Here is a 17248-nt window from a genome sequence, read left to right as displayed (position 1 = left end):
AGCACTTCCTTCTTGACTGCCCCGCTTTCGGGAGATCAAGACTTAGACACTTGGGGGCGCATACCTTCAGACATCCCACCGAACTGGCGGGCGTAGAAATTAAGCGCCTTTCCACGTAGGTCCTAACCTAGGTCCTTCTCCTTATGATATTTTCAATGATGTGAAGGTCTTCCCCTTCCCTCGGCGCGGACTGCGTCGAATACTGTCGGAGCTGCAGTAGTTTCACCCATTCGAACGATTTGACTTAGTCAGCGTAGTCGCTGTCTCTTAATTCGCTGAACTATGTCAGTGTCGTCGTTTATCTCGTAGAGCTCATCGTTCCACCGAATGCGGTATTCGCCGTTGCCAATGCGTAAGGGACCATAAATCTACCGCATAATCTTTCTCTCGAAAATTCGTAACACCAACTCATCAGAAGTTGTTATCGTCCATGCCTCTGCATCACATAGCAGGGCGGGGATGATGAGTGACTTGTAGAGTTTGGATTTAGTTGAGGTTGTTGTTGATGTTAATACTGGTTCCAAGATAGACGAAATTATCTACGACTTCGATTGCTTTCTCTACTTTGGACAAAAAAATATGGTTCGAAGTAAAAAGTCAGTAGTACACTTTCATCTTGTCTCACACACAATATAAAACTGTAATTTCAAATTACAGTTTCTTATGGAAGATCTGTTTTGACGGCTTCTGACAGAGTCTGAGAAGCATTTGGCGAGGTCAAAGTCGCTTATGATGTTTTACAGTCAATTTAGAAGCATTTGAAGAGCAGTATGGGTCGTGAGGTCCTGACTTTCGCTCAAATATGAACCACTCCTAACGCGAACAGCAATTTCAATGCATTCGCTTTCATATGAAAGTTATCAAAAGAACAATTAGAACACATTTAGATTGTGCTAAGTATTATACAACAACATAAACAAGACTTTTGAAATTGTAGAGCAACAAAGCCGAATGGAATTCTATGACCGAATTTGCAATGCGTTGCACGTCCATATCACACATGCACCTATTCATACGTTAGCAGCAGACATGTATTTCGCAATGCGCTCTGTGTTGTATACTTTTTCGAAGGAGTGTTAACATTGCGCCCGTGTTATTGTGCACGGCCAAGAGCGCGCCAGTGCATGAAATTTCCGACATTGCGTCGAGTTTGCCGACTTCGCTGACATTGACACTGATCAAATTGATAGCTCCACTGTCGGTGGAATATACGAATATGCAAATGTGTTCGTACTTTGAAGTGCCATTGTGGAGGAAGTTGTGGGCCCCGCTCGCTTTGTATACTGCTTCTTGTGCGTGGTTGGCGGTGAGTGGTTCTGGCTGTTCAAGAAAATGTTGCATGCGACAAGCATGTGAAGTGGTATACCGAGTATTGACGATTTCGCTTTGCATTTGAGCCGAGAGGTGAATTACCTTATAGGAGTGGTGTTTTCGCGGTTGAGGTTGTGGGTGCGTTTGAGGTTCTAATTCGGCTAATTCATTCGCGTTTGTCTGCCAGTTGCTCGCCTCTTTTTGTTGAACGCGTCTGCTAAAAGCTGCTCATCCGCCTTCTAGTTTTCCAGACTTACTATTATTCTTTGAATGGCGTGCGTGCGTGCCATTTAGCGCATTGCTTTCCAAGCGTGCGCTCACCCCCGCTTAGATTTTCTATAGTGGAGTGTCATCGCCAAGATTTGCATTTGCGTGAAGTGCTATGATTTGAAGAAATCTAGCGTGCTGTCAATGTGTTTTCTAAAAGCAAAAGCGAATGAATGATAGTGATTAGTAGTGAGCCGTTCTTAATTTTTGTCATCCGATATTATATTACTTATGTATACATTTGCCTATCTAATTTACCATGTGTAACCAAAACTTAATTTCTGCAACCTATATAACGGAGTCGTATTTTAAACCGCTGTTTGCCATCACCAACCATCTGGTATAAAATTCCTAAAAATAAATTTTGTATACCCTCGCAACATGTTGCTAAAGAATATAACAAGTTTGTTCACCTAAAACTAATCGGTCTGCCTTCCATGATGATCTATGTTAGTAGAAAGGGACACCGTTGAAATAACATTTTGTTTGAAAGTAGGCATGGTTCGTCCCCTAAATGGTTAAATGAACGCTGAAAGCTAACTCAACCGAACTTTCTGAGAAAAGTCCATTTAGCATTTTCTCTAGCTGTGAAAGTGATTAAAATTAGATGATAACCACGCCCATTCGCCCATATAATAGTTAAGTTGTGAGTCGCCGGAAATTGTAAACAAAACGTTAAAATATTTAATTATTCTCCAATATTTATTTGATCGCCTTCAAAGAGTTCTCCACCAAATACATTTATACCACCGATTTTTCCAGTCCTCGAAACACTTTTCATAAGCACTTTTTGCGATGGTCTTCAACTCCTTTTGCGAGTTTCGATCGACTGAAAATGCGTTCCATTACGATGATTGTTGACTTGTTTGCATGTCTCAGGTCTCATCGGCAGTTATAATGCTCTCCATGAATATTACAAAGGTTGCGGATTCGGCTAAATGTAAACAAACGGTTCATTGACCTTCTAAAATGTAAACAAAAGAGTCATTGATCTCGAAAAATTGCAATCAAAAAAGTTTTTGGTCTCATAATGTAAACTACGGATAAGCAACGGTTTTTGGCTTGGCTAAATGTAAACAAAGGTTGTGAACTTGGCTAACAAACAAAAAGATCATTGAACTTCTAAACCGTAAACAAAGGAGTCATTGACCTCAGCAAAAAGTAAACAAGAAAACTAATTTATTTGCATAAAACTAAGCGATGACTGAGAAATCGTTATTTTCAGTACAATGGACACTGCATAAAATGCCGAAATTGGATGATAACCATGCTTACTTCTAATATAATACATAAAATATTCCAATTACACTTAACAGTTACAAATCAAGCCTCAATGATGTTATCAGACTAAAACTTTGCACAAATAGTATCCTCAAGGTATTTAAACTTATGCCCACAAATTTTCGAAATTTTGGACTATAATTTTTCGACATGATTTTCGACCAAATATGTTGAACCTAGTGCATATGGCTGATTTTTTACCGAACACATATGGGACGCAATCAGTCTAGTATTGAAACTCTTGGAGAATATATTTTTGATTTCAGCATGTGCTTGTGCGAAAATTGGTAAAATCGGGATAATAGCCCTCATATACCTAATATTTTCGAACTTCCAGTTAGTTTTAAGTATTCCAAATCTATCGGTTAGTATGTAAGGAATAAAAATTCAGAAAAATTCTTGTTATAATAACAGCTTATCTTCTTGCCTAAGCAGAATGAATCAATACAATATTTTCCGTTGTCCCTGTATACCAAATATGCGGATATTCAAACATCTGCTTGTCTTTATAATCTTTATATTAGTCAATCTGTAAATTTTCCTACTGAAATTCAGAGCATCTTTTTCTGATTAGAAAGTGTCGTAAAACCAAAACTGGATAAAATCGGGTCAAAATATTCGTTAGCTCTTATGTACCTTATATAAGAAAATTGATAAGAGTTATGTAGCAACATTAAGCTGAAGAGTGGTTTTTTTCCGTATAAATTGTGATAAGCATGGACGATGACAACATCTGATGAGTCGGTATTACGAGTTTTCGAGATTCAAATTTTATATTTAAACATTTTGTTGATAAAAAACTACAAAATTCTCCTGTTTTATTTGTCTAAATTTAGTTTGCCTCCTAAACTACGACTAAGTTCGTAATGTTAGGTCTAGTTATAGTATACATATCTTAGATCTCTAAAGAAGCTCATATCCATTAATTCCTCGGCTGTTTGGTTGATTCTGATTGGTTGAACATATTTGAGTAGTTGAGTAAAGTTTTGATTCTTCGCTTATTGACAAGATTGATCTATCCGAAACAAGAAGAACAGTTAGAATTTGTTTGTGAAATTGGCGGCGCATTTGAGTCGAAGACCAAGGATCGATTCAAATTTAGTCCTATTTTGATACCCTGCGTATTGTTGTTGTTGCTTTAGTGGAGGAACAAAATTTCCTAAAATATTTTGCGCAATAATCAGTTTCTATTCTACTCTTTTTGAAATCAATTGAAAGTTCGCCAAGACCAGCTTGACATATTTCTTCAATTAACTAATTAAGTTAGGTTTAAGTTTGCTTAAATAGTCGATCCTAATAGGGATCTCCGTTAGGCATCTTAGAACGTTGTGTACCTAGAACTACTATAAAATTGATAGTAAAGACCCTTATAAATCGACAAAGAACTTTGAGCAGATCACAAATTTGTTGAGAGGGCCACTCGATTAACTGGAGTTCTATCAAAGTTTTTCAAAATACCAAACACATGAACGTACATAGGGTATACAATTTAAACTACGTATACTTCTGTGTAGTTGTTGTTAATTAAATGTTAATTATACGCGAATTTATAGCCCAACCAAAGGGTATTAAGCCGATCTGAAACCCATCAACCCATCAACCTATCAAAGTGGAATAAACGTGTAAGAAGTTTTTCAAAAGTAAAGCAATGAAAAAGAACTGAATATACAAGACACACATACGTATATATGTATGTATGTTCAAAATACGTTTGTATTGCAGAACAAAGAAAACTAAAAAAGTCAAAACGTGATGCGCCAAACAAAGCAGAAATAGTTTTACGGCTGCTCTTAAGAGTCAAGTGCCTGGAAATGTGCCCATTGGGTGCGGCAACAGATACGTGTGCAAACGCCACCCTGTGACTAGCGCTTTTCCTTTACTCGAATCGCTGGGTGTTTTGATTTCGAGGGCAGTTCGCGTGGCTCGTGTCAACTGCTAATCCTATTGAAGCCATTAAGAGGCATTGAGATTGTGGAATTAATTAGCCAAATGCGAGCCACTTATTTTAGTCGGAGGCTAAAAACACATACGTGCATAGGTATGTGTTTGTATGAATATTTGGTAAAAAGAATTGAGTCACGTGTTTAATACGGCTTTGCTGTGGGTGAATAGAATAGCTTCCACGCATGTTAGTAAAGCATAACTTTTTTAAAGTATTTAAGTATAACGAGTAAGGAAGAACTAAGTTTGGGTATAACCGAACATTTTATACTATTGCCACTTGCAAGGATTAAACGCAGGGAAATACCTTCAGGTACATAAGGCTTGTAAGTTATATGGGGTCCAGTGCGAACTTTCAACCGATTTTACTCATTATAAGCACAAATATGCATCGTTATAAGAAAAATACGCTCTCTTAGTTTTATTAAGATAACTCACATATTGGCCGATACGAGTATATGCGGTAAAAAGTCAACCGGAGCTTGAAAACCTTTATATTAGGTACATACTATATGGGGGCTAAGGAAAGTACATATTAACCCGATTCAACCAATTTTTAGCACACAGACATACTACTATCAGGAAGGAATCTTTCTGAATTTCAATTATATACATATTTCACACATTTGCAGATATTTTCAGTAAAAAACAAGTAAGGAAGGGCTAAGTTCGGGTGTCACCGAACATTTTATACTCTCGCATGATAAAGTGATAATCGAGATTTCATTATACGTCATTTACATATTTTTCAAATACCGTATTTGTGTAAAGTTTTATTCCGCTATCATCTTTGGTTCCTAATGTATATACTCGTATTATACAGAAAAGGCATCAGATGGAATTCAAAATAGCGTTATATTGGAAGAAGGTGTGGTTGTGAATCGATTTCAACCATATTTTGTACATATCATCAGGGTGTTAAGAAAATATAACACACCGAACTTCATTGAAATCGGTTGAGTAGTTTCAGAGATATGGTTTTTGGTCCATAAATGGGTGACGCCACGCCCATTTTCAATTTTTAAGAAAAGCCTGGGTGCAGCTTCCTTCTGCCATTTCTTCCGTAAAATTTAGTGTTTCTGGCGTTTTTTGTTAGTCGGTTAACGCACTTTTAGTGATTTTCGACATAACCTTTGTATGAGAGGGGGCGTGGTTATTATCCGATTTCTTCCATTTTTGAACTGTATATGGAAATGCCTGAAGGAAACGACTCTATAGAGTTTGGTTGACATAGCTATAGTAGTTTCCGAGATATGTACAAAAAACTTAGTAGGGGGCGGGGCCACGCCCACTTTTCCAAAAAAATTACGTCCAAATATGCCCTTCCCTAATGCGATCCTCTGTGCAAAATTTCACTTTAATATCTTTATTTATGGCTTAGTTATGACACTTTATAGGTTTTCGGTTTCCGCCATTTTGTGGGCGTGGCAGTGGGCCTATTTTGCCCATCTTCGTTCATAACCTTCTTATGGAGTCAAGAAATACGTGTACCAAGTTTCATCATGATATCTCAATTTTTATTCAAGTTACAGCTTGCACGGACGGACGGACGGACAGACGGACGGACAGACAGACCCTGGTCGATTTGGTATATATAATGTATATGTAGATTAAATAAAGGGCGGGGCCACGGCCACTTTTTCAAATATTTTTGCACACAGATGCCCTACTGCGAACCCTTTTCAATTTTTCTCAATTTTTACTCAAGTTACCGCTTGCACAGACGAACAGACAGACAGATACCGGATTTTAACTCGTCTCGTAATCGTGACCACTTATCTCGCTCAGTTTTACAACCGTTAGGCGAACAAAACTATTGTACTCTGTAGCAAGATGCTGCAAGAGTATAAAAACAGCAAAAGTGCTAAAGACCTACTTACCCAAATAATTTATTTATTTATTTATTTATAATAATTCATATAACAAAAAAGAGTTTTATTATATAAATACATAAACGCAGCACTGGCTACGAGGCCTTCAGCCGACCCAAATAATTATATTCACAAATACATACATATAAAATAAATATGTTTAGCCGAAACAACGAATTCCATATAAAGAAGCCTTAGATTTGCGTTTGATTTTTGATTGACCTTTCTCGGTCCATTTGCAGAGATATTCAAATTGGCAAACGTTTGTTCTTAATTCGTTGCGCAGCGCCATTGGATTCGCATGTCAATAAACTGGATGGATGTTCCAGCTACGCTGCAAAACACGCTAGCACACGCGCTGATTGATGGATTGTGGCGAGTGAAAGTTGGGAGATGACTCTTGTGAGATCATCGGCGAAAAGTACGTTTTAGCTTTTCAAAAGACAAAAGCTTTGCAATTTTGCTTTTTATTTTTTGGTAGTCATTGACTTGTTGAATTGGTTGAAGAGTTGTCTAAAATATCATTGTTTTCTCCACACGAAGTTGAAGCAGAGATTAATTACTGTACTTTTCTGCTTTATTGCTTCTTTCAGGGCGTGAAGCAGCACACTACAATATGCATAACACTTTTCGTCGTTCATTCCGCTTTAAATTCGTGTAATTATTTTTTATATAATTTTTAGTTAGATAAAAAAGTAATTTTGTATTAAAACTGCTCATCCAATGGAATGTATTTTTTCTGTCGGTTATCTCGTGTTAAATTGGATAGCATACAAAGTGAAATTCGAGTCCTCAAGTTATGTAATAGTAGCCATATCCGAATATCAATATCAATAATACTTATTAGGTATACATCGATAGCCAAGCGACAATTAATTGCACAACGCATTACGTCAGATAATGTCTTTAGAAGTGGGGAGGCAGTAAATTTAGTGGCTATCTGGATAGCGACTGCATATATACAGTATATGCTGGGTTCCAGGTCCCAAAAAAATAAATAGCTGGTGAGATTGTCAGAAGTGCCATTCTTCTTTGGTAACTAGTGCAGGAATTATGTAAGTCATGTAAACGTTAAACAATGACATTTCCGAAAGGATTGGCAGACTGATCAAGGTGAGATGGAATGCCTTAGGTGGATGCAGGGTGCTGAAGGAAAACATGTAAGCTTTTTCATGGTCTCTAAAGAACTGTAGGACGGTTATTGGCCTTATAAAAGGTCACAATGGCATCACATACGACTCGGATGGGCATACGTAACGATGATACATGCAGAAAGTGCAGGGAAGTAGGCTTGAGAGAGGCCTTTCTTCTATGCTTCTGTTCAGCATTAGCTCGTATTCATCCTAGTTATCTGGGAGCTTCGCCATTTAATTGACTAAACGAAGTATCGAAAGTATCAAAATTAGATATCAAGTCGATTTTAAGGTTTGCAAAAAGCATTGACGTCCTGCATGAAGAACACTTACTTACACTTAAATTAAACTGAATCTTCAACAGGCATTACTAAGGTCCAATAAGTCTACGTAAGGCGTGACATCCGGCCAGTATGATCTAACCTAAGCATATTCGTTAGTTTCTTATCACTTTCTCGACATAATAGTATTGAACATACACTTACAATTACCCTTAAATTGTTGACTTTATTTCGAAAATAAAATCTTTATCAGTGCGGCTTAGTATTCAGGATCTGAGTATTTTCCCCATAATGTTTTATCCTTTTGAAGCAATGCAAAATATTCGCTTCAAACAATGGCGGCTCCTGTCATACATATCTTCAATGTTGTATTAAATAAGTACTCAATACTAATATGTTTGTATATAAAAAATTACTCCTATGGGTGAATCGCACTATCGTTACTTCTCACATAAAGTCAAGCGGTTGTTTGAAGACCCGTATATTAGGTATATGGGGTTTAGGGAAGTATTTTCCTGATTTCATCCAATTTTGGCCAGAGAATACACTATTTTTAGAGATATATTCTTTCTGAAATTCATTATGATTTCTCACATAATGATCAATAGATGCGGTATTAAGTCAACTAGAAGTTCGAAAATTTTTAAATAAGGTATATGGTGGCTAAATAAAAGAAATATTGACAAAATTTTATTGATTTTTTTTAACACAATGGTGGGAATCTTTCTCTAACATCATGGTTGAGAAGAATTTTACTGTTAGTAGTTTTCAACATATCCGTTATATTTCCGGTTATTATATCTACCCATTTTAACAGTGTTAGAAGAAGTACTAAAATGGCTTCCTCTTAGCAAGTTTGGTTTATTTGGCATTAGCGGTTTAGAGTATGTAAACATTAAACCATTTAGGGGCGATGCTACGCCTATTTTTAAACAATTTTTAGCCCACAAGCGTCTCTCACCACTGTAATCCTCCGTACAAAATTATAGTTTTTTATCTTAATGAATGTATCCCATTTGTGGCAGGAAACGTAACATGTCATATGTGTCAGGTTTCTTCAAGATATTAAAATTTTTACTCAAGTTATCGCTTAAACAATCAGACAGCTACCGGGATTTCAACACATCTCGTCATGCTGATAATTTAATTATATATAGAACACTATATACCTGCATAATGTTAAGTGATACAAACAACCGTTAGGTGGACAAAACAATTTGTCTCAGTAGCAACATGTTACAGGAATATAAAAATGATACTTTATTATTAAGAACCAATAAATATGAACAAGTGATTTTTATGATTAAACTCTTGAATATCTATGTATGAACTACAAGCCTAAATTCAATGAAACTTCTCTGCATTCCACTGCGCTGTCCTTTGATTGCCTCTTGTCACATGTGTGTCTTTGTTGACATGTGACTACAAAATACACGTGCAGTAGCTAGCTGGCTTGATGCACAATGCGCGTTAGGTGTTTCATCGGCTTTCGCCTTCTACTATAAGGGTCGTCTTAACGCTAACTGCCGAATAGTAAATTCTAAGTAATTCGAAAAGGAACGAGTGCTGATAAAAATTTCTGCTCCTTCGCAATGGAAATGTACTGTAGTAAACCTTAGAAACTGGTCAATTCATAGAGTAGACGGATTAATAACAGATGACCTTCAAAATTGTTAATAATTATTTGCAGTTTTCCTTGAGGTCCGTTAAACATTTGACAAGGTCTGGCTCGTACAAAGGACTAATTAAACAATTTAAGTGCGTAACTTACTACTTACTGCCGAAGTCACACTTGCATAATCGGACGTTTTTCATTAGGTGTCGTGTTGCTGAGTCGGATCTAAGACCCACACACTCTGGTTTACCTCAAGGCAGTATACTGCGCCTTTGCTCTACATTATCTATACCGTAGATCTCCCAGACTGTAATGTCCAAGGAAGTGGTGTATAACTTCAGCCACGAAATATGCTCAGAAGTGGCCTAATTTACTTAAGGCTAGTTGCTACCAATAAACACAAATATTACCTTCAGATCTTTAGTAATATCGGAATGAGATTCAATTTATTTTGAGCTGAAGTATTCGTCAATGCCGTTTGCTACTTTTATGAGCGACTTGAGATCTAATTTTGATACTTCACCTAGCCCATTGCGCTGCGAAGCTCCTAGGTATCTAAGACGAGTTGTGGATAATGCTTTATAGAGGCATAGAAGGTGTTCAGGCGTCTCTCTCATGCCTACTTTCTTGCGCTTTCTGTGTGTATCATCGCTATTTCTGCCTATCCGACTCGCAAGTAATGTTAGTAGGTTTTTACCTGTCATTAGTCAAAAACCGTTCCTTGGAGATCGTGTGAGCAAAAAGCCACTGACAAATAATCTTGGTCATTATGCATTTCCTTAAGGCATTACATCTCATTCTGATACGTCTGTCAGCCCTTTCGGAAATTTCATTGTAGCTACAAATATATCGCTTTAAGTAACTTCCGTACATATTTCCTACACTGGTTAGGTAGCCAAACAAATAGAACCTTTGACATTTTCTGAAGCTTTTTCAGTTTCCGGAATTTCCTTGTGGCTTGCAATTCAATATATATGCAGTCGTTTTTCGTCAGACACTAAATCTCGTCTCCCTGCTTCTAAGGACATTCTCTGACGTTATACGATGTGAGATTATTGCCTTAAAGGCCGCCTGATTATCGACGTATATGTTGAGCTTCTTTATCCTGTTTCCTGCATCGTTAGCTATCTCAGCCGCTTTCCTGACTGCAAGGACTTTTCCTTCGAAGATACTCAGTATTTCGGAAGCTTGAAGGGTTACCTAAGAGCTTTCGCAAAGTGGACGGTTAAAGCCGAACCGAGCGAGTTTTCCATTTACGCAACACGCGCATTCAGCGGCCACTCAGTAAGCCATTTTTGATCCATCTGTGTATATGTATGTTGCTGGTCTCATCTTAATTTAAGTATGTAGAATACTTTAAAAAAAAATTGTTATTAGAGGCCATCTTCTTCTTTATTGGCGTAGACACCGCGACGATGGATCCATGTGTAGAAGTGCGTGAGTAAGTGAGGAAAGTTCTCTGAGTGAAATTCAGCTGGGAGAGGCCAAAAATCTTTCTTTTACATGTGGCTCAAGCACCTTACGACTTCCGGTCTTAGACCAATTACCCAAAAAATTCTATTTGAAGGCGAGCTAAAGTGAGAAGGCGAAACATCCTTTCCCAGAGTAGCGCGCTGGGTTTCGGACCCGCCACGTAAAAAACAACCAAGTGAAACCTCGGATGATTTCTGCTATCAACTCACAAAATGTAGTTCTACCAAAGCGTTATCAAAAAAATTGCTCCACCCTAAAGTAGTCTTACTAAATTTGTAAATACATACTGCATACGCCTTTATGTCTGCGTAAGCAAACACTGAAGAGTGTGCAACACAACGCGGCTTTTAAAGTAGGGCTTCGACACTTCGTCAAGCGACGAGCTACCGCAGCTCATCACAGCTGTTCGATTCATTCAGTTGACATTCAAGTGGTAATCAAAGCTGACGAATTTGCTCCAGTCAAAAGCTCTCTAGAGTGAATCTTTTCGTGTCGGCTAACGTGTGGTGTCTACAAACTATTTACTACTCAGCGGCTCACGTTTCTTTGTTAAAAGAGAATTTTGCTTTGACGAAAGCACGCTTTGCGAACAGCTGTTCGATCGGTGACTCCGTTGTCACTTTCGGCTAATTTATGCTAATTGACGTTTTTTTAGTCGGATTTTGTTCAAATTGTAGCAATTATACATACTTAGCTTTTTGGTGGTATGAGATAATAATTCATACTTCGTGTCTTGGCGCGTCTGTGAGTGAGTGCAACATATCTTATCGCGTACGCAGACAGACAAGTGACAATTATATGACATACAATATATAGTATGGGAGTACACCAAAAAGTGTCGATTTTAAAACACTCCTAGTAGATACATATTTACACATGTACACATATGTTTTCGTATATACATATATTTGTGTATATAAACAATGATGATTGTGAAGCATTGACGACTGCAGTTGTTGAAAATGAGTCAAATTGAAGTGGTACACAGCGCTTATCGGTAGATACTTGTATGTATTTGTGCTTATATATACTATATATATATAAATGTATAGAAGTATACATATATTTCATGATTAAAAACACTGAAGCGCTTCAAAATTCAGTCGTATTTTGTATAACAAGGCGTTTTTTCCCCTTCCTTCATACAAACATATAAAAATTGAACATGAAAAAAAGTGAAATAAAACAAAATAAAAAATAATTGCAAAAAAATATATAAATTACTTAACAATTAGTTGCGCTCAAACGACTGATATAAACGGTTGTCGTGCAATTTGACTGACTTCGTTGGCCTCCGTATTTGCAAGTTGCGCGCTTCAACGAATCGCTTGCCGTTAGCAACTCAGTTGTGTTTTGAAACCGGCCGCTTAACAAACTGTCGAAGTGAAGTCTACGCTGTCGTTGAAACGCGCGCGTAAATAATAAATAATAGTTATAAAAGTCCAACTCAGTTTACCAAAATGCGTCTTCCCTCGTGCATTGAGAGCGCCAAGCCGCAACTCCTCAAGAAGATTCCTAAAATTAAATTGTGCGATGAATTCGCCATACAACCGATACTGATTCGAAAACAACCGAAATTTTTGACGCGTGAACGTCACATGGCCATTCGCCGTAAGAAATCAAAGGCTCTACTTTTTGGTAAACAAACTGAAAACAAGAACAACATCAACAATCAACGCAAGCAAAACAAAGCGCATGAAAATCATATGATAACAAGGTAAGTGAGTGGTGTGCTCTCTTACAGCTCTCTTTGCATTGCCGTTGCGTTACAACTAAGCAGGTATGCGTAGGTACAGTGGCGTGCAAAGTAGCAGCAGCGTTAAGCGTATACGTATAATTTATAGTATAATTAAAACAAGAAAAAAGGTGAACTAAGGTCTTATACATATATCATCAGAAGTGCGTTGCGATTTTTACAATAAAAAAAAATATCGAACAAAAAATTTGTCTCAAAGTTTGTCTGTATTTCTAATCAAATTTCATGTATGGAATCATTGCGAATGTTGGAAAAGGCTCACGATGATTCACTTTTATCAAATACGCAAGTCTACGACTGGTACAAAGCCTTTAAAGGCGGTCGAAAGTTTGTTTAAGATACATACGTTTCGTTCTGAACGTCCTTTGACCTCTTCAACTGATGAAAATAATAAAAAAGTAAAGCATATGGTGCTTGAAAATCCTCAGGCAAGTGTTAGAGAGATGGCAAGAGAGCTCGACTTCTCGCGAGTCCGTTCTTGCTGGACTCGTCGCGATACCAGATTTGGCACCGTATCATTTTCTTTCCCCCAAACTGAAATTGCCGTTCTGTGGAACCCGTTTTCAGTCGATCGAAGAGATAAAATGAAATTCGCTGAAGGAACTGAAGGCCAACACAAAAGGTACTTTTGAAAAGTGTTTCGAGAACTAGAAAAATCGTTATTATATACTATTTTAATCAGATATCAGCGCTTCCGAAAAATGAGCAGCTTCTCATTGAGAAAATATCGTGTGAAAAAGTTCAGAGTGATATCGCCAATTAAGAAGAAGATATCTAAAAAACTGCGGGACTAGTTCGGGTATATACAGATAGGTGGACAGACAGAGGGACATTGCTAAATCAACTCAGCTCGTCATTTATATAAATATTTTATGGGGTCTCCGACGATTCGAACTGACTGTTACAAGCTTCGTGGTCATCTTATTATACTCTGTGCAGGGTTTAATGAGTATGAAGAGTTATCTCTGAGATTATGTTTTACTTCCTAACAAAAAAATCAAAAGTTTTCGGATAATTAGCTAATATTTGAACCACTTTTGATTAGTTAATGGTTATTCCGGCTTAAAAGTATGCATTTTAGTAATTTAGATTAAAGCTATCTTGTTGAAATTTTGTTAAAAATTCGTTAAAAATGTTTGCTAAAATCCTTTTTTAAAACTCTTACATATATCATATTCACATTATTTGATTCCAAAAATATGATTTTTCCCATAACTGTACATCTCAGTTGTTTCTAACCACTTGCCTACGACTCACTGCTATCCGTTAAACAACCTATGCCCTCAATTTGAGCCACTCACATGTAATTTAAAACGACGAATCGTTTTTTACTTGATTTCCTACAAACTCCATTCGCTGCGCTTTTATGTAAGCTTCGTTTTTGTGTAGATTTTCGAATACGATACGTGTATGTGTGTTGGTTTGCATATTTAAATGGCATGCAAAAATGGACACAGGGCCAAGTCTGAATTGTTTGTGTTTATTGCTTTAATCATTTCATTACATACCTATTAGGTGTATTCGAATACAGAGCTCATAGGCGGTGCGTTGGGTAGGTTTGTTATGAATTAAAGCTTGAAGGTTTGGAAACGTTTTAAACGATTATGAATTGCAGCCTACTAACTTTGATCGGAAACTTAAATGGTATTTATGGCGAGTTTGTATTAATTTCTTGATGTGGGCTTCATCGCACCCTAATTAGTAACCCATATGATGATGGTAGTGTTTTCAGTTAAAATATATTGTATTTTAAATTCATTTTTGAGTTCTCGATCTGAAATCTTGACCACTTCCTTTCCTCGAAGAAGCTGCCCATATATCGGAACTAGTAATATCGCAGCACTTATAGCATTTAGCTGTCATACAAACTGAACCATCAAAATCCGCACCTTGTATGGAAAACTTTTGCATTTGACGAGCTATCATAATGAAATTTGGTCTAGATTATTGTCTAAAGCATTACTACAATCTCCGATTATATTATACAGATCGTATCCCTGTAGCTTATAGCTGTCATGCAAACTGAACGATCGAAACTAGAATATATACTTATTATACTCTTTTATGCTATACACATTACACCTGTAAGGGTTTTCTATTTTCGTTGTTGCTGAAATTTACGTTTTTTCTTTTTTGAATTGTAATTTTGTAAAACTCGGATGTGTTAGTTGCTGTAATAATCACAATGCATTCGTATTTGTCTGTTACGAACTTTGATTTCTCGTCAGATATCTGTTTTCTTTGTGAACTTTGAACACTTGAGCATACTTTAAACTGCTCTGCTTCACTCCATAAACACAGAGAGCAGACAACACGAATCGCTCCAAAGCGACGCATAAAAGCAAGTGTTAAAATAATGCCATATAAGCAGTCATTATTTGCATAATAACAAAGCAAGCCGTTTTAAAGCTGAGAAGAAATAAAATTGACAACAAAACACACTCACATATGTACATATCAAAGCCATGGCCATGGCGCTCAAACAATTATTGTTGACTTGTTCATCTCCTTCGATTCGCTTCTCATTCCGTTTGGCATCTTGCCGCTCGCTTCGCTATTGTTGTCATTTGCATTCAGCGGCATTAGTAGTTTCGCTTTTGTTGATATTTCAATAAAACAACAACGAAAAATATGAAAAATTCATTCATGATTCTAAAGCAATATCGAAATGCGAAAATTTTTTTTAACTCTTCAAATAGTTCGATGCATTAAATCACTTGGATTAAAGCATGAGTGAGCAAATATTATTGACTCTTATAAATAATTCATACTTCCTCTCAGTGAGAGCGAAATTATACGTTTACCTCAATAGACATTAAAAATTGTGAAATGAAATTAATAATATTAAAGAGACTCGTCTTATATATGAATATATCGTCATCTAAAATGCAAAATAACGTAACAACATTTTCGAAAATTTACAGTGGCATGAATGAAACACGAAATAAAATGGAACATGAGTGAAAAAAAATTTTAATATTGGTTAAAACTGGTTTATATCTGAGGGCAGAACCTGAAAATGTTGGACATATGTAATATTATGAATGCAATTTGATGAAGTGAATCATATTCAATAAGGCACTCAATTTCGAATTTTTTGATGATACGTTATTTTGCATTTCAGGTGACGATATGTATATTTTTATGTGCATATAAAAGGTGATCCATTTCGAGGTTCCCAATTAAAAAAAACACAGAAACTTCACATTTAATGAGGAATGTTTATTACCATTCGAAAGAATATTCTTTGACATTTCGTTTTTGGAGATTATCTCCTTCAAATGTTGGCCGCGGTTACGTTTTAGATTATCCATCCGTTAAACTCAATTTTCGACGACTCGTTAGTGCCGACTCTTCGTTCGTATAGACTTTAAACTTTACCTATTTCCTGTATTTAACGGTATAACATCACAACTTGGTTGCGAATCGACCGGTCCAAAACGTGAAATTATCTGCTCATCGAATTGTTCTTTTAATAAATTCATTAGTACGAGTAGATGCGATGTGTGGGAACTGGCTGCATCTTGTTGAAGCCAAATGTCGCTGAAATCACAAGCTTCAATTTCAGACATCAAATAGTCGGTTATCATGGCGCGATAATGGTCGCCATTATCGGTTACATACTCACCGACATCATTTCTGAAAAAATATGGACCGCTGATTCCACTGGCTCTAAACCACACCGAACCGTTGTTTTTCTGGTTGAAGTGGCCGCATTTGATTTTCTTACGGTTGGTCTTCGTTCCAAATGTGGCAATTTTGACTGTTTACATACCCATAGAGCCAGAAATGAGTCTCATCGCTGAACAAAATTCGGTTCAAAAACGTCGTGTCTTCTTCGAGATTTTCAAGAGCCCATAGAGCAAAGCGATATCGTTTGGGAAGGTCGAAGGGCTTCAGCTTAGACACAAGCTGTCCTGTTTCAATTTAAGATCTCGACGTAAAATGTGCCAAGTCGTTCCTTTGGCTGTAACGAATCTTTAATACCCTTCGCAGGTGTATTTTGTATAGCATAAAAGGGTATAAAAAGATCATTATGTTGAATTTGTTGATTTTGATCAGTTAGCTTGAATACCAGCTATAAGCTATAGTTTTCCGTTCTGAACAGTTTCTTCGGAAATTGTACTAATACCTTGATTAATAATCTCCAAATTTCATGAAGATACCTTGACAAATAAAAGATCGTGTCTTACATGAACTTGAATTTGATCGATTCATTTGTATGGCAGGTATATGATATAGTGATCCTATCTGAAAAACTTCTACGGAGAATACTCCATTGGTTTGAACAATGAACTCATGCCAAATGACGTAAAGAT

General features: G+C 36.8%; 1 protein-coding gene across 2 annotated transcripts in view; it reads left to right on the top strand.

Moving 5' to 3' along the window:
• LOC120776772 (four and a half LIM domains protein 2) overlaps positions 1-17248 on the top strand; it is a 241449-nt gene that overhangs the window by 92341 nt on the left and 131860 nt on the right. Inside the window, exon 1 of one of the 2 annotated variants that reach the window (XM_040107743.1) lies at positions 12347-12890. The exons of the other annotated variant lie outside the window; for it this stretch is intronic. Within the exon in view, the coding sequence (XP_039963677.1) occupies positions 12634-12890 (257 nt within the window). The 5' untranslated portion in view covers positions 12347-12633. Of the gene's footprint in view, positions 1-12346; positions 12891-17248 lie in introns of those variants that run through there. 2 annotated transcript variants of the gene reach the window in all.

This window comes from Bactrocera tryoni, chromosome 5 (assembly GCF_016617805.1).
Source record: "Bactrocera tryoni isolate S06 chromosome 5, CSIRO_BtryS06_freeze2, whole genome shotgun sequence".
Lineage (NCBI taxonomy): Eukaryota > Metazoa > Arthropoda > Insecta > Diptera > Tephritidae > Bactrocera > Bactrocera tryoni.
This window is presented reverse-complemented; position numbering and strand designations above follow the sequence as displayed.